Below are 18885 nucleotides of genomic sequence, written 5' to 3'. Positions count from 1 at the left end.
TAAACAAAAAGCACTTAGCTTTTAAGTAACTAGTAATTCAAAATTTTAAAACTATATAAATAAGGGTTGGAGAACACATTGTACTAGTGTAGCCAACAAAGTGTAATATACTTAGATTTCTACAGTACATCTCATTCCAAATGTCACTTGGCTTTACAAACGGGGCATAGCAGTAATTTAATCTGCCAGTGAAGACTACTTTAAGATCTATCTAGAAAGCTGTTCCTGTACAAATTTGAGCTGCAATTAAATTTGCAGGTATGTATCAGTAACTTACAGGCTAAAAATCTTGCGAGAACATTATAGTTAACTTTTTAACTATAATCTGGAAACCCAGGAAATTGAGTCAAGACTAAATTGAAATATGAAAAATGCATTGTCACCTAAATAACCTTAACTCTGCCCCATAAATGACATTAACCTCCAATCTTCCCTTCTCTGTTTCTATTGTACTTTCTTCATAAAATATTATTTTTGGATCAAGCACTTTGCTGAGAGCTTTAAGTAGTACACAGCCTAGGTATGCTGACGTGTTAAAACTGGAAAAACTTCTGCCCTTGTTCAGCATGTAGGTACTGTATCAAAAATGTGACTCACATTTTCATCTGTTTTATAACTGATTTCAGAGATGTCTCTGATACTAAGTAATAGTACTTCATTCTAAACATTGCTCTTTTCATGCAAGTGCTATAATTTTAATGGTTTAGGCCTCGGAGTTTTGTGTATATATAGATATACTTGGCCAGTATCTAATAATACTTATAAAACTGTTGACCAGAGAATCTTAATGAAGGCTGGGGAATGACCAACTTCAATATGGTGTTTTGTCTAATCAGGAATTTTTTAAATGATTTTTTTCATGGTCTTCCTTATTGTCATAAAGAAGGCCAGAGTTAGAACAGTCATGGTACAGTTAGGTATACAGCCTGCTAGCTTTTGTGGTTGCTAATTAAATGAACCTCTCTGTAAAGGACAAATCTGAATCTCTGGTTTTTCTTCTTCTTTTGTCCTATAAATATGTTTTACTTTATGTAGTCAATCATATCTTCTGTAGACTACAATAAGTTTTATTGCTTCTTAAGCCTGTTAATTCTGCAGAATCAAGATGAACAGTGTCTGAACTGGAGTCTGCTCATTGTGCTTTATCAGCAGAATTTATTCCAAAATGTTAGTAACATGAACAGTTAAATGCAAATGTATAGGTCTACTGAGAAAAATGGAGTTTTACAGAATTTACTGAAGACAAAATGTGGCTATTAATTTTGGGGATGATGCACAGGAGGAAAGAACCCAGCTTTACTTTCAGATCCCATGTTGAGTTTGCAGGGCTGGAAGTTTGAAAAATAAATGGCATTGTGTTCTGTTTACAAGTAAAAAGTTTTTTTTCCACCAGAGCCAGTTTTCAGAGTAGATCTGCACTTCTGAATTGTGGGTGTCGATAACTAGATGATCATAATTGTTCCTCCTGTCCTTAAAATCTATTAATATACTGCATTTTCATACTTTATAATATGTCTTAAGTTCAACCTTAACTCTCAATTGTCTGATCTTTCAGTAATACTCTTTCTGATAACTGTTTTTTATAAAGATTTTTACCCTTAGTTACTAATAGATTATTTCCAGCTTAACAATGTTTTTCTTTGGTAATTGACTTAGTTTTTTAAAAACCTTTGATTAGGAATTTCTCAGTGATAAGATGGAATTATAGATTCATAGATTCAAAGGCCAGAAGGAACCATTGTGATCATTTGGTCTGATCTCCTGTATAATACAGGCTATGAAACTTCCCCCATATTCCTAGAGCATATATTATTTCCAGTCTGAATTTGTCTAGAATTCAACTTCCAGTCATTTGATCATGTTATAGTTTTTTCTGCTAGATTGAAGAGCTCATTATTAAATATTTGTTCACTGTGTAGGTACTTGTAGACTGCAATCAGGTCACCCCTTAACATTGTCTTTGTTAAGCTAAATAGACAGGTTCAAGCAACTCAGTCGTTACAAGGCATGGCTTCCAAACCTGTAATCATTTTTCTGACTCTCTTCTGAACCCTCTCCAATTTATCAGCATCCTTCTTGAATCATTATTGTCCATTGCCCAACATTTTACTCAGGACTATAGTTCCCTGTGGACATGTTTGTGCTCCTTGTACACCTCTACCCCGATATAACGCGGTCGTGGGGAGCCAGAAATCCCTACCGCGATATAGGTGAAACGCCATTATATCGGGGTAGCGGTGGCAGGGCTCGAGCGGTGATTTAAAGAGCCTGGGCTCCGGCCGTGGAGAGCCCCAGGCCCTTTAAATCGCTGGTGGAGCCCCACTGCCACAGCCCCGGGGTAGCAGCAGCAGGGCTCCAGCGGTGATTTAAAGAGCTCCGGCCGCTGCGGGGAGCCCAGGCCCTTTAAATCGCCAGCTGAGCCCCGCTGCCGCAGCCCTGGAGTGGCAGCGGCAGGGCTCTGGCGGTGATTTAAAGGGCCTGGGGCTCCCCGCAGCAGCCAGAGCCCTGGACCCTTTAAAGCGCCGCCAGAGCCCCGCTGCTACCGTGCTATATGCGAACCCGTGTTATATCGGGTCGCGTTATAGCGGGGTAGAGGTATATCTTGAAATTTATTGGCTATACTGAGCCATGCCCATTTGCGCCACAACTCTTTTCTTCTGCCCTTATTTGTTCCAGGCAGTCTCATGTACCTACTCAGTGACTGACTCATGGTGCCTAAGTACTCCAGACTCCTCTGACCTCAGCTGCTCGAGCAATCCTGCCGTGTGTAGGACTTCTGTAGACTTTCTTCTCTCCCCTTCCTTTAGGGCTGGTCTACACTACACAGTTAGAGTGACATAAGGCAGCTTATGTCGACCTAATTATGTCAGTGTCTACACTACAGCCTTTCTCTTGCTGATGTAAGTGCCCTACTACACCGACATAATAACTCCACCTCAGTGAGAGGTGTAAGGCTTATGCCAGTGTAATTACGTCAACATGTAGACACTGTGTCCCTTACATTGACTTTCTTGTCAATTTCAGGGCAGGAGAAATTGACAAGAAACCCCCAGGCTCCCCTGGAGAGCTGGGCAAGAGCCGGCTCACAGCTGGGAGCCAGGATGAGACGCCTGAGGGGCCCCGTTCTGGGGGTGGGGAAAAGAAGCCCTGGGTGGCTTCCCTGCAGCTCCCGGGTGGGAGCCAGGGGGAAACCACCAGGGGCTTCTTGGCCCCCTTGCCTGCTCCCCACCAGGAGCCGGGATGTCTTGTCAATTTCACAGCTTGCAGCCATGAAATTGACTATGCTTCCGGGCTCCCAGAGGGGAGCAGGCAAGGAGGCCAAGAAGCCCCAGGTGGCTTCCTTGCTCTCAGCGGAGAACAGAGCGGGAGGGCAACCCACTGGGAGCCTGTGGAGCAGCCAGGATCCAAAGGGAGCTGCCAGCAGAGCTGAGAAACCGGGCTCTCAGCTCCTCATACTCCCCCTCGTAGGTCAGTCGAAGCGCTCCTGGTGAGGATGTACACCATTGACCCAAGGAGGGTAGTGTGGACATGTACCACTGCAATAATTACTGCTATAAGTCGACCGAATATAGGTTGACTTACCTTTCTAGTGTAGATATATCCTTAGACTGGGGTGAAGTTGGCAAGAACACTGGGAACACCTAAACTCAGCACATGGAACTGAGGCTGGGAGGGGGAGGAGAAGAGCCACCCAGTTAACATCTGTGGAGCTGTTAAGCATTGCATGCTCCTGGCTTTGCAGGACTCCACTTGTGGATGTTAAACTTCACAGGAGTGTGCAGACTTTCTGAGCTGTGCATGTTCCTCTGGGCCAGGATCTCTCCACCTGTGTGACTGTTAATATCCTCGAAGTGAATCCCCAGTAGGCCAGGGCATCATGCCAGGATGAGGAAGTTTGCGTTCTTCTTCAGTCTTTTTAAAATACTGGGTGGGGGGGCGGGGGGGAGTGCTGCTTTACTGGGAGAAGGGCTTCATAAGGTCTTTGTATTACAAATTCTATTCTAACTAGGTTATTATACCAAATCCATCTCCATAGTTTCTAGGCATCCAACAAAATCACTTGCTGTTTTTTCTCTGCCTTTTACATTCTTCTGTTCCCCTTTCTTTCCTATTGGGCATTCCACCTGAGACTTACTCATTTTTCCTCCTCCCTGCATTCCCCTGGATCCCTACTGTTCCACTGATGTGAACCTTTCAAGGTGATTTTTGGAAAGTGTATATCAGGGATTGGCAACCTTTGGCACGCAGCACGCCAGGGTAAGCACCCTGGCGGGCTGGGCCGGTTTGTTTACCTGACGCGTCTGCAGGTTCGGCCAATTGCGGCTCCCACCGGCTGCGGTTCGTCGCTCCAGGCCAATGGGGGCGACGGGAAGTGGCGGCCAGCACATCCCTTGGCACGCGCTGCTTCCCGCAGCCCTCATTGGCCTGGAGCAGCGAACCGCGGCCAGTGGGAGCTGCAATCAGCCAAATCTGCGGATGCGGCAGGTAAACAAACCGGCCCAGCCCGCCAGGGTGCGTACCCTGGCGAGCCACGTGACAAAGGTTGCCGATCCCTGGTGTATATTATTCTTTGTAATGTAAAGTACACATGCTTGAGTATGGAGTCTTGCCTGAGGAGGTGGCTTACCCTGTTGGAGCTGTTATGTCCTTTTGGAGTAGAGCCCCTGCTTTGGAAAAGCTTAGCTCTCAACAAGGCAAAAGGCTTCCTCAGATGCGGACTAACCAAGGCCTTAAGGAACTAGGCTCCCTCTACTTACTGTTGAGAGTAATGCAGGGCCACATTTTGCTTCCTGCCTCCCTTTTTGGTTCTGTTATCTTTGACCTGTTGGGTCACTGCAGGCCTCAGCTCTCCAATGCCCCGGAGTCTTGCTCCTGTGGAGCAAGTTTTTCCCCTTGTCTGTGGAGAGTGTTTTGCAGACATATTGGGACACTGTAACTGAGATGTTAATCTGAGGATTTCAGAGCTCACCAGGATGGCGTGGAGTAGGTTTGCTGGATGCTGATGTGTTTTTAACATGGAGAACATTAATTTAAATTAATTTAATTTAGCATTGAAATACATTGCTCTTCAGCATCTCAAAATGGGTTTTGTGCAATGGATCTCACCAAGATTTTTCCAGTAAACATCGTTTGGGGCCTTTCAGACAAGCGGTTTATGTAGCAAAGATATGGCAAAAAGGAAGAATTTTCAGAATGTGCTGAACACCTTTTTTCTGTATCCCATATCCATAAAATGGCATGTCTGAATAACCTCACACATGATTTTAAAAAAACAGCTATCTGCCAGCCACAGACAGCAGAAGCAAATTCAAAACTGTATGAGCGTTTTAAATTCAGTATTTTAAAATAGGAAGAGTGCCAAGGACTCTTTATCAGATTTATAATGGGAAGCAAGATCCATTCTTAAATGTGCATCAGCTACTACCACATTCTAAAGAACTACTTATAGAATAGTAGTACATATAATACCTTTGAGAGAAACCTTGCACCTGAAGGGAAAAGTGGTAAGAGTGACTTTTCCTGTGGCATGTGGGAGGTAAGGCTGATAGACTTAAGCTACTCTGTCTCCACACTTCTGCCTTTCCCATCTTTACAGCTGCCACTGTGTAATGGAGGGTTTCTAGAAATCTCCTGACCTTTGAGAATACTCCCAATGACACATTGAGCCAGAGGCCACAAGACAAGAGTGGGAAGTTAGTTATGCAGTGATACATAACTTTAAAGAACATTAAGTTGTCATTGCTGCTTTGATCAATTCTAGAGCATACTTTGATAACAATCAGATAAAGAGCTCCAGGCCGTGCCATCAAAACAATGCACTGTTTCTTTTGTTTTGAAAAATGTATTTCTACACAGACTGTTTTTAAAAAAAACTGATTCTGCTAGTGAGAACTGATGAGATTTGGCACACAGACCTAAATAATGAAGCTCAAATGGGGTTGTTTCACATACTGATCATAGAATATTGTGAATTTGCTTTTGAAAGTCATGGGAAGTACTTGCTTATAACTGTGTCAAAGACAGAAATATAACTATCAGTGGTGCCAGAAGGTGTATTTGAATTGAAAACTGTAATTGCTCCCTTAGCTTTTGTTTTTACCAATGAGAACGCTTTGTGTCTGTGTGTTGGTCACATCAAGCAAAAGTTTCCTTAAATTTTTTTGGTCACTCTCCTTCCTGTCCAGCTGGAAATGTGTGAGCTAGAAAAGCAGATAACCAAGAATTTAAAAACTACATAACTAGTATTTTAATTTATTCTGGTTTTGCTTTGTTTTAGCAGTTGTGGTGGGGATTTATTTGTATAATTCTACATAGATTTTCAAATCAAAGTTACCACAGTTTGTTTGCTTAGGTTCTTTAATTTCCAGGTGTGTTGTGAGAAAAGAGAAGGTAACCGTTTATAAATTGTTTCAGATGATTTTATTACTAAATATAGTTGTGATGGTAACAGGTTTTTTGACATTCTTGGTGGAGCTGGTAGTGATGTCTATAGTTAAGGTAGCCTAACACTTTCCATTATAAGCCCCTATTTTCAGTTGCTTATAATTTTGCCAAACTATAATTAGTTGGTCTGCACATTTTCGTGCTTCAACTCTGTCTCAGGCTGAAGTTTTTTGGAAAGTTTCAGAAAAAGTTAGGGGAGAAGAGCCATTTTTGCCAATATAAGCGTTTTCCACTCATTTCTTTAAAAATTCTTAACACTTCCATGTTTGGAGATAGAACTTAAAATTTGGCAAGGGGGTAGCCCTCATACCAGTGAGATACCTTGTATTATCGCTATGAAAATGCATTGAATTTTGACTGAGTTATAAGCCTCTAAAAACCAGCATTTGATCATGCTCTGTAGAGATTGCTGCTAAAATCATTGAACGTTCCACTGTGTGATAGGGTGTGTATCCCACACTGGCCTTGAAAGGGCTAACATGGGCCTGAGAAGCCAGGTCACACACTAGGCTGCACCTGGAGGGAGAACCAAGTTTAGCTGAGACTACAAACAGGGGAAGTTGAGAGCAGGAGAGTCTGCAGTCACTCTCTGAGAAAAGAGAGGCTGTGAGAAGAAAACCTGGGGCAGAGGGAGAGTTAGTACTGGGGTCCTTGGTTGAGTAGAGAAGGCTGGCAAGCTGCCAAGAGAGACTGAGCAGTCACTGAGAGTGGAGCAGGTTTCAGTGGTAAACCTTGATAGAAGGGCAGGATTTGGACATTGGTTTGTGTTTATATACTTCCACCTTGGGATGTTTGTTAGGTGATTCCAGGGCAGGGCCTTGAAGATATGTCTACACTACAGTAAAAACGCTGAGTCTCAGAGCTCAGTTCCGCAGATTCGAGCTCGCAGGGTACTGGTGCAGGGTTATAAAATTACAGTGTAGACATTCGGTCTTGGGCTGGAGCCTAGGCTCTGAAGCCCTTCTGCCTCGTGTGGTCTCAGAACCCGGGCTCCAGACCAATCTCAAATATTTGCACTGCAGTTTTATAGCCCTGCACCCGAGCCCCATGAGCCTGAGTCAACTGACCCAGGCCAGCCGTGGCCATGCTGCAGCTCTTTTATTGCAACGTAGACATGTCCTTTCTGGCCTTTTCCCCCACAGCCTCTCTAGGCTCACCCTTCTCTTAGGGCCAGGACTCTCAGGGTGTGTCTACCCCTGCAGCTGGAAGTGAGCCTTCCAGCTCAGGTAGGTAGACTCACGCGAACTGGGCTCAAGCTAGCATGCTAAAATTAGGCATGTGGATGTTGGAGACTTGGGATAGCCATTTGATCTCAGAGCCAGGAGGGTCAGGTGACCTTGAGAGTCCCAGCTGCCATCACAGCCACAATGTCCATGTTAGCACGCCCCGCTAATGTGAGTCTCTCACTCCCCGCTGCAGTGCAGATGTACTCAGAAAGGCCCCGGTAGAAAGAAGCCCAGGGAAGCAGCAGCAAGTAGTCCGAAGGAGCAGGTCTTGGCTGTTGATTATAGGGTCTCTGTGCTGGAACCCTATGTAGTGGGAGGGTCCAGGTTCCCCTACTAGCCACTGCCAAGGGGGCATGAGTCCAGAGAAGGGGACCAGGATGACAGAGAGGCCTGAGAATAGAGCGTGAGGCCTTGTTATAAGGGTATTGAACTGTCTATTTGTAGGAATTTGTTACCCCAGAAAGGGTGGATTAAATTATGATTTGGTCAGAAGGCCGAGTCATGGGAAGAGGCAAACCATCAAAGGACCAAACAGCCATTGGCAGGAAGTTCCAGACAGTGAGAGAGACGCTATACCATGCCTGGCCATAAGGAGGTGTGCTAGCAGTGAATGAACTTTCACACATTTCTGCTGAGCATGCCTGGACCCATAGAATTACTTGCATAGAAAATGCACTGGGCGTGTTCCCAGGCCTCTCTGAGCCTCCTGTGTGCCCAGAAACCGCACCCTGAACCCCCTCCTGCAGCCCAATCCCCAGCCCTGAGCCCCCTCCTGCACTCAAATTCTCTCCAGGAGCCTGTGCCCCGTACCCCCTCCTACACCCCAACCCCCTGCTCCAGCCTTGAGCCCACTCCTGCACCCAAACTTCCTCCTGGAGCCCACACCCCAAATCCCCTTGCACACCACAACCCCCTGCCCCAGCCCTGAGCTCCCTCCTGGAGTCTGCATCCCAAATTCCCTCCTTTGCCCAACCCCCTGCCCCAGCTCGGAACCCCCTCCCACATGCCGAACCCCTCATCCCCAGCCCTAGCCCAGAGCCCTGACCCTCCCTGCACCCTAACCCCCTGCCCCAGCCCAGAGCTGTCTTCCGCACACTGAACCCCTCATTTCTGGCCCCATCCTGGAGCCTGCACCCCACACCCCAGAGCTCTCAACCCCTCCTGCACCCCAACCCCTTGCCCCAGCACTGAGCCCCCTCCCGCACCCAAACTCCCTTCTGGAGCCGCACCCCTCCCCCACCCGAGCCCCCAGCCCTGAGCCCCATCCCATACCCAAATTTCCTCCAGGAGCCTGCACCCCACACCTTAAGCCCCAGCCCTGAGCCCCCTCCTGCACCCTAACCGCTTGCCTCAGCCTGGAGTCCCCTCCTGCACCCTGAACCCCACATTTCTGGCCCCACCCCAGAGCCTGCATCCCCAGCTGGAGCCCTCATCCCCCTCCCGCACCCCAACCCCTGCCCCAGCCCAGTGAAAATGAGTGAGGGTGGTGGGAGAGCAAGCGACAGAGGGAGGGGGATGGAGTGAACGGGGGCAGGGCATCAGAAAAGGGACTGGGCCTCAGGGAAGAGGGGGACAACGGTGTTCAGTTTTGTGCTATTAGAAAGTTGGCACATGGAAGCTGAATTAAGGTTGTACAGGTAAAATTAAACCTGGCACTTCTGAACTTTCTGAAAGATTGTCTCTCCCCTCATGCCCTACTGCCACAGCAGAGGCCCTCAAGATGGATGCTTCTTGTTATATGGCATTCTCTGTGAGGACTCTGAAGTTCTGGAACGTGCTCTCCCATCCATGTCCAAAATAGTCCACATACTGAGATGTTTGTGGCGTGCTGAGGGTATACTTCCAATATGATATACAAGTAGGTTGCTGGCTGGGTGATCGAGTTGCTGTGGAACTGATTTTAATGCTGCTGAGATTTAATTTAATTGTATTTGCTGTATAGTTAATTATATTAGAAGGCCTAGAGCCTTGAATAGGTATCTATTATTATAAATCTAAATAAATAAAAATAACTTCTGAGATTTTGCAACTTGAATGTTCTTGGGTTTTGTATGTAATATTTACTAAGCTACTGTAGTTCTGCTTTTATCTCTTGAGTCTTTTTCTCCTCCTGGGAGCACAGAAAACACTCCTCTTTGGAGCTGATGCCCACATTCTTGCAAGTGGTGGCTGGCAACAGCCAAGTTCTGAGTAACATACCTAGGGGCTATAACAAGGCAGTTTCTCCATATTTGCGTGCGCGCACACACACACATATACAGCTTTACACACACACCTTAGTTTTATGAAGGGAGGAGTTTGCTGTTTTGCCTTTCCATTTGAACACTAGGTCTTACAAAACTAAGTTATTGATGTGGGGATATGCTTTCTAACCTCTAATCCAATGGTGCCTGATATAAGGTTACCTTTTCCAGTAGCTTCTGGAGAATAACTGGATTTTAACACGTCAGCAGATAGGTTGTCTACCAACACAAAATAACGCCTTTGGTGAAAGTAAAAGTCAGAGTCTGATTGTCTGGTTCCAAACATTTTGGTGTATTTCATATATGTGTTTACACCAGTAGTCCATCGACAAGGTAACTTTATTTTAGGCCAGGCTTACAAGAAACAACTGAGAGAGGCTAGTTAGATGAAATACATTGTTTGCAAAAAGCAATGTTAAATAAAAGTTTAAATAGGTTTGTCTCGCAGTGCCCTCTGATGGTGATGAGATTCCATTTAAGCCCGATCTTAGAAAGAATGTTACTTGGTGGTGCATGCAAGATCAAACCTATAGAAGGAACCAGCAATAGAAACATCCCTGCTGAGCTAGGGCACGTAGGAGAGCACAGAGCGGGAAATGCTCACTAAGATAGCTGAGCCTTTATTCTTTTCAGGGCTTTGAAGAGAAGAACAAGGAGACCTAGAAATGGACCTGGAATTTGACTTTAAATTAATATAGAGTGTAGAGTACTAGTGTAATGTGGTTGTATTTGTTGGCCCTGCTTAGGTGGGCCACTGCATGCTCTGCCATCTGGGTGGCCTTTAAGATTGGCAACTAGGTGAACGCATTGCAGTAGGCCAATCTAGAGGTGACAAATGAAGGGCTCACAGTTGCTAGTTCTGTGTCGGGTGTAACTGGCATTTGCACAATTGTTTATATTGTGATACCATTATCTTGGTACAGGAAAAAGAAAGAAATGTACCTTTTTTGAATTAACATTTAAAATATGCGAATTTTAAAATGTAGCAGAAATTTTGGAGACTGACATTTAATGCCTGTGACTTTTTGATGTTTGAGCAGTTTTTCTTTTGGGGGAGAGGGATGTGTTCTGGATTTGTTTTTGCGGGAGGGAGTACATACAGGGTAAGGCTATTAATTGTGTGGCACTGTGACATTAACTGTCTCCTTCATGCTACTTGATCTGTCAGCAATCTAAAACAATCCATGTGTGTGACAAATCAGTGGTGATGGAGAATGGCCCATCTTAATATTTTCGGGGGGGGATTTCATAGCAAATGCTCTTCACAATGTTATGAAATGACTTTTCAGTCCCTTAAAACTGTTAAGTAACCTCCCCCCCCCTCCCCAAAATTGGACAAAGCTGAGCTCTTTAGAGGGACCTCCTTAGATGCCAAGACCCCAATCTTGCAAATGTGCCTGGGACTGTCTGTATGTGTAAATTTCAGTTTTTGTTTGTGTTTGCAGAATTGAGGCCCATGCTTGAAGTCAGTGTTTTGTTTTTATTTAAATTGTGTTTGTTAGGATGGGGGGATGGTGGTCACTATTTATATATATTTAGAGCAAGGTGGTGTGGTTTTTTTGTTTTGGTTGGGTTTTTTTGCACAGAATAAGTTGAATTGATTTTCTAAACTTTCAGAGAACCTCACCTTTGAACAGAGACGAAGCATGAAAAATTTCAGAGTAAAAAATGATTATTTTGTAAAGTTGTAAGTGTATGAAACTGGAGGAGAAACTACTTTGCCAAGGACAGATCTACAATAGGAATGCTTTGACAGTAGAGGTATACCAACATATTGCACTTGTAAAGCACTCCTAGTACGGAGGCAGCTTATACTGGCAAAACTGCGCTTTTGCCTGCATAGCTTATTCAACTCCCCCCAAGCAAAAAAAGCTATACTTGCAAAATTACAACTGCATCTATACTAGGGGCTTTTGCTGACACTGCTACGTCAGTCACAGATCATACCCCTGACCAAGATAACTACACCAGCAAAATTTTGTACTGTAGATCTGGCCTTAATATATGGTTGCAAACTTTCTATCTCCTAGCGAAAATTAAATGATCGCTAGTTAATCTCTAGAAATTGTTTGGCCACCATTTTTGGAAGGAAAAATAATACGCCTTTGCTCTTAACAATATCCCCGATTGCTCTGCTGTCGACTCCGGAACTCCACCACGGCGAGAGGGGGAAGCGGAGTCGATGGGGGAGCGGCGGCTATCGATCCCACGAACTAAGTGATTCTAAGTCGATCTAAGATGCGTCGACTTCAGCTACGCTATTCTCGTAGCTGAAGTTGCGTATCTTAGATCGATTTTCCCCCCCCTCCTCCCCCCAGTGTAGACAAGTGACCTGTGCTCCCACGTGTGGCTTATATGCTTGAATGAAGATCAAGCCTGGAGCCCTAGTTTTTTGTCATGTTATTTCATAGTGCTGTATTTCTTAAGAGCTGAATGATATGAGCTGATTTATAGAGCCCTTTAGTCTCAAAAAATAAAACTGATCCATGAAGCCACTTGGGTCTTTTCAGTTGTTTCTTGCAAGCTTGCCATAAGTTAGGATGATTAGCTTGACCAATGGGTGGTTGCTTTTTGTGTGTGCGTTTGGCAAATGAAATTTACCAGTAGGTCATAATTACTCAGGAAACTTGAAAAACAAAGTTATTCAACCTGTAGAACCCGAATAAATTCAAGAAATGTAGAAATCATAACACTCACCCCAAAGTTGGTGATCTTAATGCAAAAGAACTTTGACTTTTTCAGTTACATGTATTGCTGAGAGGATTTTTTTTTTTAATTGCTGAATTATTGGCATCCTTTTTCAACTAATCTGTTAAGTGAATTAAAGCAAAATAAGCGTTTCATGCCACTAAAACTAAGTGAAAAACCCTTCAAAACAAATGCGTAAAACTATAGGCATTAAGTGGTGACTTTCTTCTTTGCATGCATCACAAACGTGGTGTTTGATACCTGTGTTCATGTTTCTTTATTTTATTGCAGCAATAGTTAACATTAAGGGCTATGGTCATTAAAAGTAGTCCATGTCTGCATTAAATTAACAATCCTTACTTAGAATCATTAACACACAGCATGTTTAAACAGTGTATTCCAGGTAGTAATTGTATTTTGTACCTTTAATGTGTGAGTTTTGTGGACTATGACTACCCATTTATGTGCTTGGAGGAATGTAATTCCAAATGACTGAAAAGGGGACAATTCCTAGTAAAACAGAAAGACTTTCTGGCCTAATTCTCAGAGATGCTGAGCAGCAGCAGCTCCCGTTGATTTCAACAAGAGTTGTGATTGCTCTCTGCCCCTCCAAAAATCAGGCCCTGTCATCTTCATTTCAAATACTCGCTTAGGAAGCTCTGCAGCTTTACTGCTGTTTGTTCACAAGGAATATTTTCTTTAGCCAAATCTTGTATCCGAAGTTACCGTGGTGCTTACCGAGAGCTAAGGAGAAGGTGCCACAAGAGAAGAGTTCAGTTTTCACTTTGTGTGTTGTTTTAGAATCCTAGTTATGAAAAGAAAGTGTCCTCTAACAAAAAGAACAGGAGTATTTGTGGCATCTTAGAGACTAACAAACTTATTTGAGCATAAGCATGCATCCAATGAAGTGGGCTGTAGCCCCACGAAAGCTTATGCTCAAATAAATTTGTTAGTCTCTAAGGTGCCACAAGGACTCCTGTTCTTTTTGCGGATACAGACTAACGCGGCTGCTACTCTGAAACCTTTCCTCTAACAGTATTTTAAAACCAGCCTGGTGACCCCACTAGTATTACACTCTGCTTCTGAGCTAAAGAGTGTTTTTTGAATTGCCACTCCACGAGCCTCATGGTTGAGATTTGATGTGGAGGCAACATTCTTCCTCCAAGGAAGTGTGAAAATCTGCCACTCTTTGCATATCCAATAGCAACATGCATGGGCGTAACCTTGCTTGACCAGGAGCATAGTTTTCTTTCTTTAAAAGTGAAAAGCCAACTGTTACGATGTATGGTGTTAGTGGGTTGCATTTTGTACTTTTCTTCAAATAATCTAGAGAAAAGGAAAAAATAAATCTTTCTGCTCTGATCTGGATGCAGCGTGAGCTATTACGGTCATAATAGATGGGTCTTTGCTTGGAATAATTGGAAGTCTAAAGTAATTTGGGGGATCCTAGCATGATGCTATTTGTCACAGGGACCAAGAAGCAGAGGTTTTTGTTTTTAAAGGAAAAGGTGCTCCAGACCAAACAAGGTAATAAACAAATAAAATTAACCTTCCCCAATATGGGGACAAAAGAATAGCAACAAAATTAGCATAAATATTTGGCCCAGAAGTGCTATGAGGCTTACTGATCAGATGTGGCTTAAGGTCCTCACTCCAAAGCATCATGGGCCAGCCTCACTTTCTCCTGAGGGTTCCTGCTCCTTTCCTTTTTTCCTGTCTCGGGTTCTTGGTGATTTACCAGTTTGCAGCACCTGAAACTTAATCAAGGATGGGCTAGTTGACTAGCTAGCTGTAGCCAAGCAACCACCAGTTCCCACATCAGCTTGTTATATTTGTCTTAGTTTTTTTTTTTTTTTTTTTTTTGTAAGAGCACTGGTCTATTTGGGTGATATTCAAACCAATGCAGAGCCTCAGTGTATGTGGGCTGCACAGGTGTATTATGGGGTTTATATGAGGTAAACTGCACCAGTGCAAGTTTTTGATTTTGGTTTTGGTCCAGTCATTTGTTTATACCCATATTTATAGTAATAAAGGCAGTTCCACAAGAAAATACAGATGACTGCATACTAGTATAAGTATTCATATAATAAAATTCTGCTGTATTTTTTCAGTGGTACTTACACAAACTACAGTTGCTATATTAGTAGTAAAAAACAACATAAAATGCATTATGTGCCTATGGCCATAGGTTTCGTAGATACTGATGCATAAAATGTATGGGGAAAACAGAAATAATACACATTTTTAAAAAATTAATAACTCAGCATGAAAAGTCAGAAAATGGGATCAGAATCATTTTGTATGTGTATGCATGCAAACCTACAGATAACTACATTAATTGAGTTTTACTTTCAAGCACATAATGATGAAAGTAATGGACAGTTTTTTGTGTGTAAATATGAAGTGTTTGATGTCTGGTGGCTGCAGTTTTTTCACATTGATTACCATATTTAACCAGATCTATGAAATTTGATATTTTTCTTATACTTATTTAAATTTACCTTAGACAAACTTTTTCCCCCTCATATATTTACACATGTTGCTCAGCTGATACCTGCTTCCCAAGATAAGGATTTGAGGGGAAAATGGTAACCAGGGCATTTCAAAGCAAAAGAAATGAAGTGATTAGTTCTGAGCCAAAGTTCTTACATCATAATGCACAGATATGTAGCATGGTGCTCTTGGCAGTTCCAGAACAACATGACTACTGATGAGCTTCAACCTGCTTCATTTGTTTTTAATTGGTTTCCACACTTTTATTTTGGTAAGAAAAAGGGAACTATGTGAATGCAGCAGATCTGAATACACTTCAAATAATAGAAAAACTATTCTCCCAGAATTTAGCATTCATAATAACATCAAAGTTGATCTCCAAAACTTTGCTGAACCTTTGTATTTTTGTCTTTTTAAATGTAAATTACAAGTCAGTGAAATTTAATTACTTAAAACTGTGTAGCTTGGACCATATTTTTAATATGATATCCAGAGAGGTCTGTAGAACTTCAGTTACAAATTAAGTGGTTTGGAGGGCTGTTTTTTCTTAATAGGTTTAGATGACTCCAGTTTTCCTTATCCTTATCTTGTGCAAACATAAAATGTGATGATACCTTTAATATTTAAACAAATGTTAATGATCTATTATTAGGATGTTACAAATACATTTTGGAGGTAATGTGTATTAAATGTTAGTTGTCAAATTCTGGTATTGGTGAAGAAGCCAAGCAGTGATAAGGAGGGGAAGTGTAATGGGAGGAAGCATATGGGAGACTTGTGCTAGTTTTGGGAAGATGGAGGGAGGCTGGCCTGGCAAAAGGATGGAGTTGGCTAACAAATGAAGTAGAGGCTGCCACGGTCATGTAAATATCTAAAGTTTTTCTGTGAGCTGTATTTCATTTTGTATTTTTTGTCGTCTTGTTGCAGAAATACAGTGATTAATGCCATGTCTGAATATCTGATGTTTTGATTGTAGAAGTTGGAGACCTGAGGGAGCTGCAGACCTTGGACATTTCAACCAATCGTTTGATAGCTTTACCTGAAAGGCTGCATATGTGCCTTTCCCTGCAGTACCTGAGTGCTGACGGGAATTATCTATGGTGTGTCCCCCGCCACCTCTGCCAACTCCCTAGCCTCAATGAGCTGTCCATGGCTGGAAACTGTCTTGCATTTCTGCCACTTGGTGAGTGACTGCCTTCCTTAGACAGCAGGGAAAAAATAGACAAGAAAACAAGCATCGTAAAAGCCTCATTCTAACAAGTAGTGCTTTTTATCCACGATGTTTTATGCACAGCCTCTGAATTAGGGGAGATAACACAGTGATCTAATTCTTGGGAAACTTGTTAGTAAATGAAAAACAAATTAACTGTTTTAAGATTTTGGTTTCATGCTTGTTCAAAATGTTAGGACAGAGCAAGTCAGTTTGCTATATTTTAGCTGACTTACAAAGCAGAAGAACCTTTTATAGACTAAACTAGTCTCATGCATAAATGTAGTGTGGGACAATCTGAATTCCATTGCTTTTTGTAATGACTTATCTCTAATAGCCAGATCTGGAAAATTACCACTGAATCCTCATTTAGCGGTTTAAACAGGGCCGGCTCCAGGCACCAGCTTCTCAAGCAGGTGCTTGGGGCGGCGGCTCTGGAGAGGGGCGGCACGGCCAGGTATTTGGCGGCAATTCGGCGGACGGTCCCTCACTCCGCCTGGGAGCAAAGGACCTCCCGCCGAATTGCCGCTGCAGATCGCAATTGCTGCTTTTGTTTTGTTTTTTGTTTTGTTTTGTTTTGGCTGCTTGGGGCGGCCAAAACCCTGGAGCTGGCCCTGGGTTTAAACTTGCCATGAAAACCCAGTAACTGTAAAAGCTTTATAGCACTAGAAATGTCAGTATTGCATATCTACATATCAAGAAATGTCAGTATTCCGTATCTACATATCCTAATTTGTAATGAGTCCTCAGTGTAGCATCTATTTTGATGTTGTACATGGGGACCCACTATGATAGCTGCAGGAGCCATGGAGGCGAAACTACAGGGGTGTGGCCTCGTGTTATGGGAAGTGGTCTACGTGTTCATGCATGCATGGTGCCTGACAAAGGTCTCTGCGGACAGTCTCATTCTCCCCTGTGTAGATTCTTTTTACTCTTAGTGGGCTCTGCAAGGCCCATCTCAGCTAGAATATGGGCACATATTAATGCTGCTTTTTCATGTGCTTCAAGTTTGGTCTCTGGAAACAAGAAAAAAGCAATCAGATTTGGTCCACTGCATGTGAATACAGTTACATTAACCCACACTAAAAAATAAATAAAAATTAAGGTTGCTAAAAGTAATTTGTTTGTTTCTCAATGAATTACATGATACAGATTTAGTTGAAGATACATGACACTGACTATTTAGTTATGAAAAAGTATGTATTCTTGGAGTTTCAATGAGCTATTTTCAGCATTACAGCTTGATAAGTATTATATTCAGGGACACCACCTCCTGAAATAGAGATGTCATAGGAATGGTATAGAAATGCCCTGTCGACCACATGGCATTAGGAGTCAAAGAAAATAAACCCCATGATACATGAGCCAAATCCCACTGTGCTAAGTAACAAGCAAAATAACTCTTCCACCAACCAAATATTCCTCCTTCTATAGGAACCTCTTCAGAAAAGAGAGAGATGAGATTTTTTTGTTTTGTTTTGTTTGTTTAAGCTTTGGAGAAACAAAATACAGTTTAAATTGAAATGTGAAACCCTGATTGGGCCAAATTGTGTACCTTTTTAATTCAGATGTTTTCCTTATTTGTTTAATACCTTATCTGTGAGAATGCAATACCTTGGATCAGCCACAGATCTGTTAAAATGTTTATTTTAGTTAAAAAGAAGGAATTAAACCCCTTGGAAAATGATACACCTCACTTTTGCTTTATTTTTAGACTCAAATTCAAAACATAGTCTGTTTTAAAAGGAACCTTTAAAATAATGGGAAACATCAAAGACTGTCAATTGACCTTGCTCAGTAATTCTTAACAATAGGAACTCACTGTGGAACATTTGGAGATAATTTGCTATCTGTGCATGTGGAATTGAATAATAAATCCTGGAGTTAAGGGAAAAAGCATCACAGAATAAATAGAAATGTTTAATTCCATCCTAAAGAATCAGAAGATTTGCGAATGGTGAAGATGTGGTGAAATACAGTGGAAAAGAGGATTGCATCACTGAAAACAAAAAAAACGATTTCTGCCATTTTAGGAAAGACTTCCATTTGTGTGTCAATATATTAGATGCTTGTTGAAATATTTAAAGTTTACAGGCACAATTTTGGTGGTGTGTTTTTGTTTTTGTTGTTTTTTTACAGCTCTCATATCTGATGGCTATGTTCTGTGTGTAGCCTTGCAGCCCACTTCAGTTGCACATTTTATGACATCGAACATGGTGCTTATCTAACAGGGTGTTTGATAAGTGCCTCAGAAATACATGAAAGCGAAAGGGAATGATTAATACATTTAAAAAATAAGGTCTTCAACATAACATTTGTATGGAAATCTGAATGGTGACTGTTGACCAGCATGGGCATTTCATGGTGTGAATACCCAGACTCCTCAGAGTTTGACTTAGCATGAATTGCTTGCACAACTTGAAATAATGAATAAAGGCCCGTAATTCTCTTTCCTTAAACCCTTTATTTATGCATTTTTATATAAGGTAGCCAGTGCTGGATAACCCAAAGATGTTTTAAATTATATACTCTTAAAAATTTGGATTCAGCATAAAATCTGCATCTTTAATCATTTCACAGC

General features: G+C 42.4%; 1 protein-coding gene across 10 annotated transcripts in view; it reads left to right on the top strand.

Annotated features, from left to right (window-relative positions):
- The window catches only part of LRRC28 (leucine rich repeat containing 28), a 109962-nt gene that overhangs the window by 32119 nt on the left and 58958 nt on the right, over positions 1-18885 (top strand). For 7 of the 10 annotated variants that reach the window (XM_065558133.1, XM_065558135.1, XM_065558136.1 and 4 more), the window contains one exon: positions 16071-16277. The exons of the other annotated variants lie outside the window; for them this stretch is intronic. In XM_065558133.1, coding sequence (XP_065414205.1) covers positions 16071-16277 — 207 coding nt within the window. The remainder of the gene's footprint in view (positions 1-16070; positions 16278-18885) is intronic. 10 annotated transcript variants of the gene reach the window in all.

Source organism: Chrysemys picta, chromosome 10, assembly GCF_011386835.1.
Source record: "Chrysemys picta bellii isolate R12L10 chromosome 10, ASM1138683v2, whole genome shotgun sequence".
Taxonomy (NCBI): domain Eukaryota; kingdom Metazoa; phylum Chordata; order Testudines; family Emydidae; genus Chrysemys; species Chrysemys picta.
The sequence above is the reverse complement of the archived record's forward strand: the minus strand, read 5'-3'. Positions and strand labels throughout refer to the sequence as shown.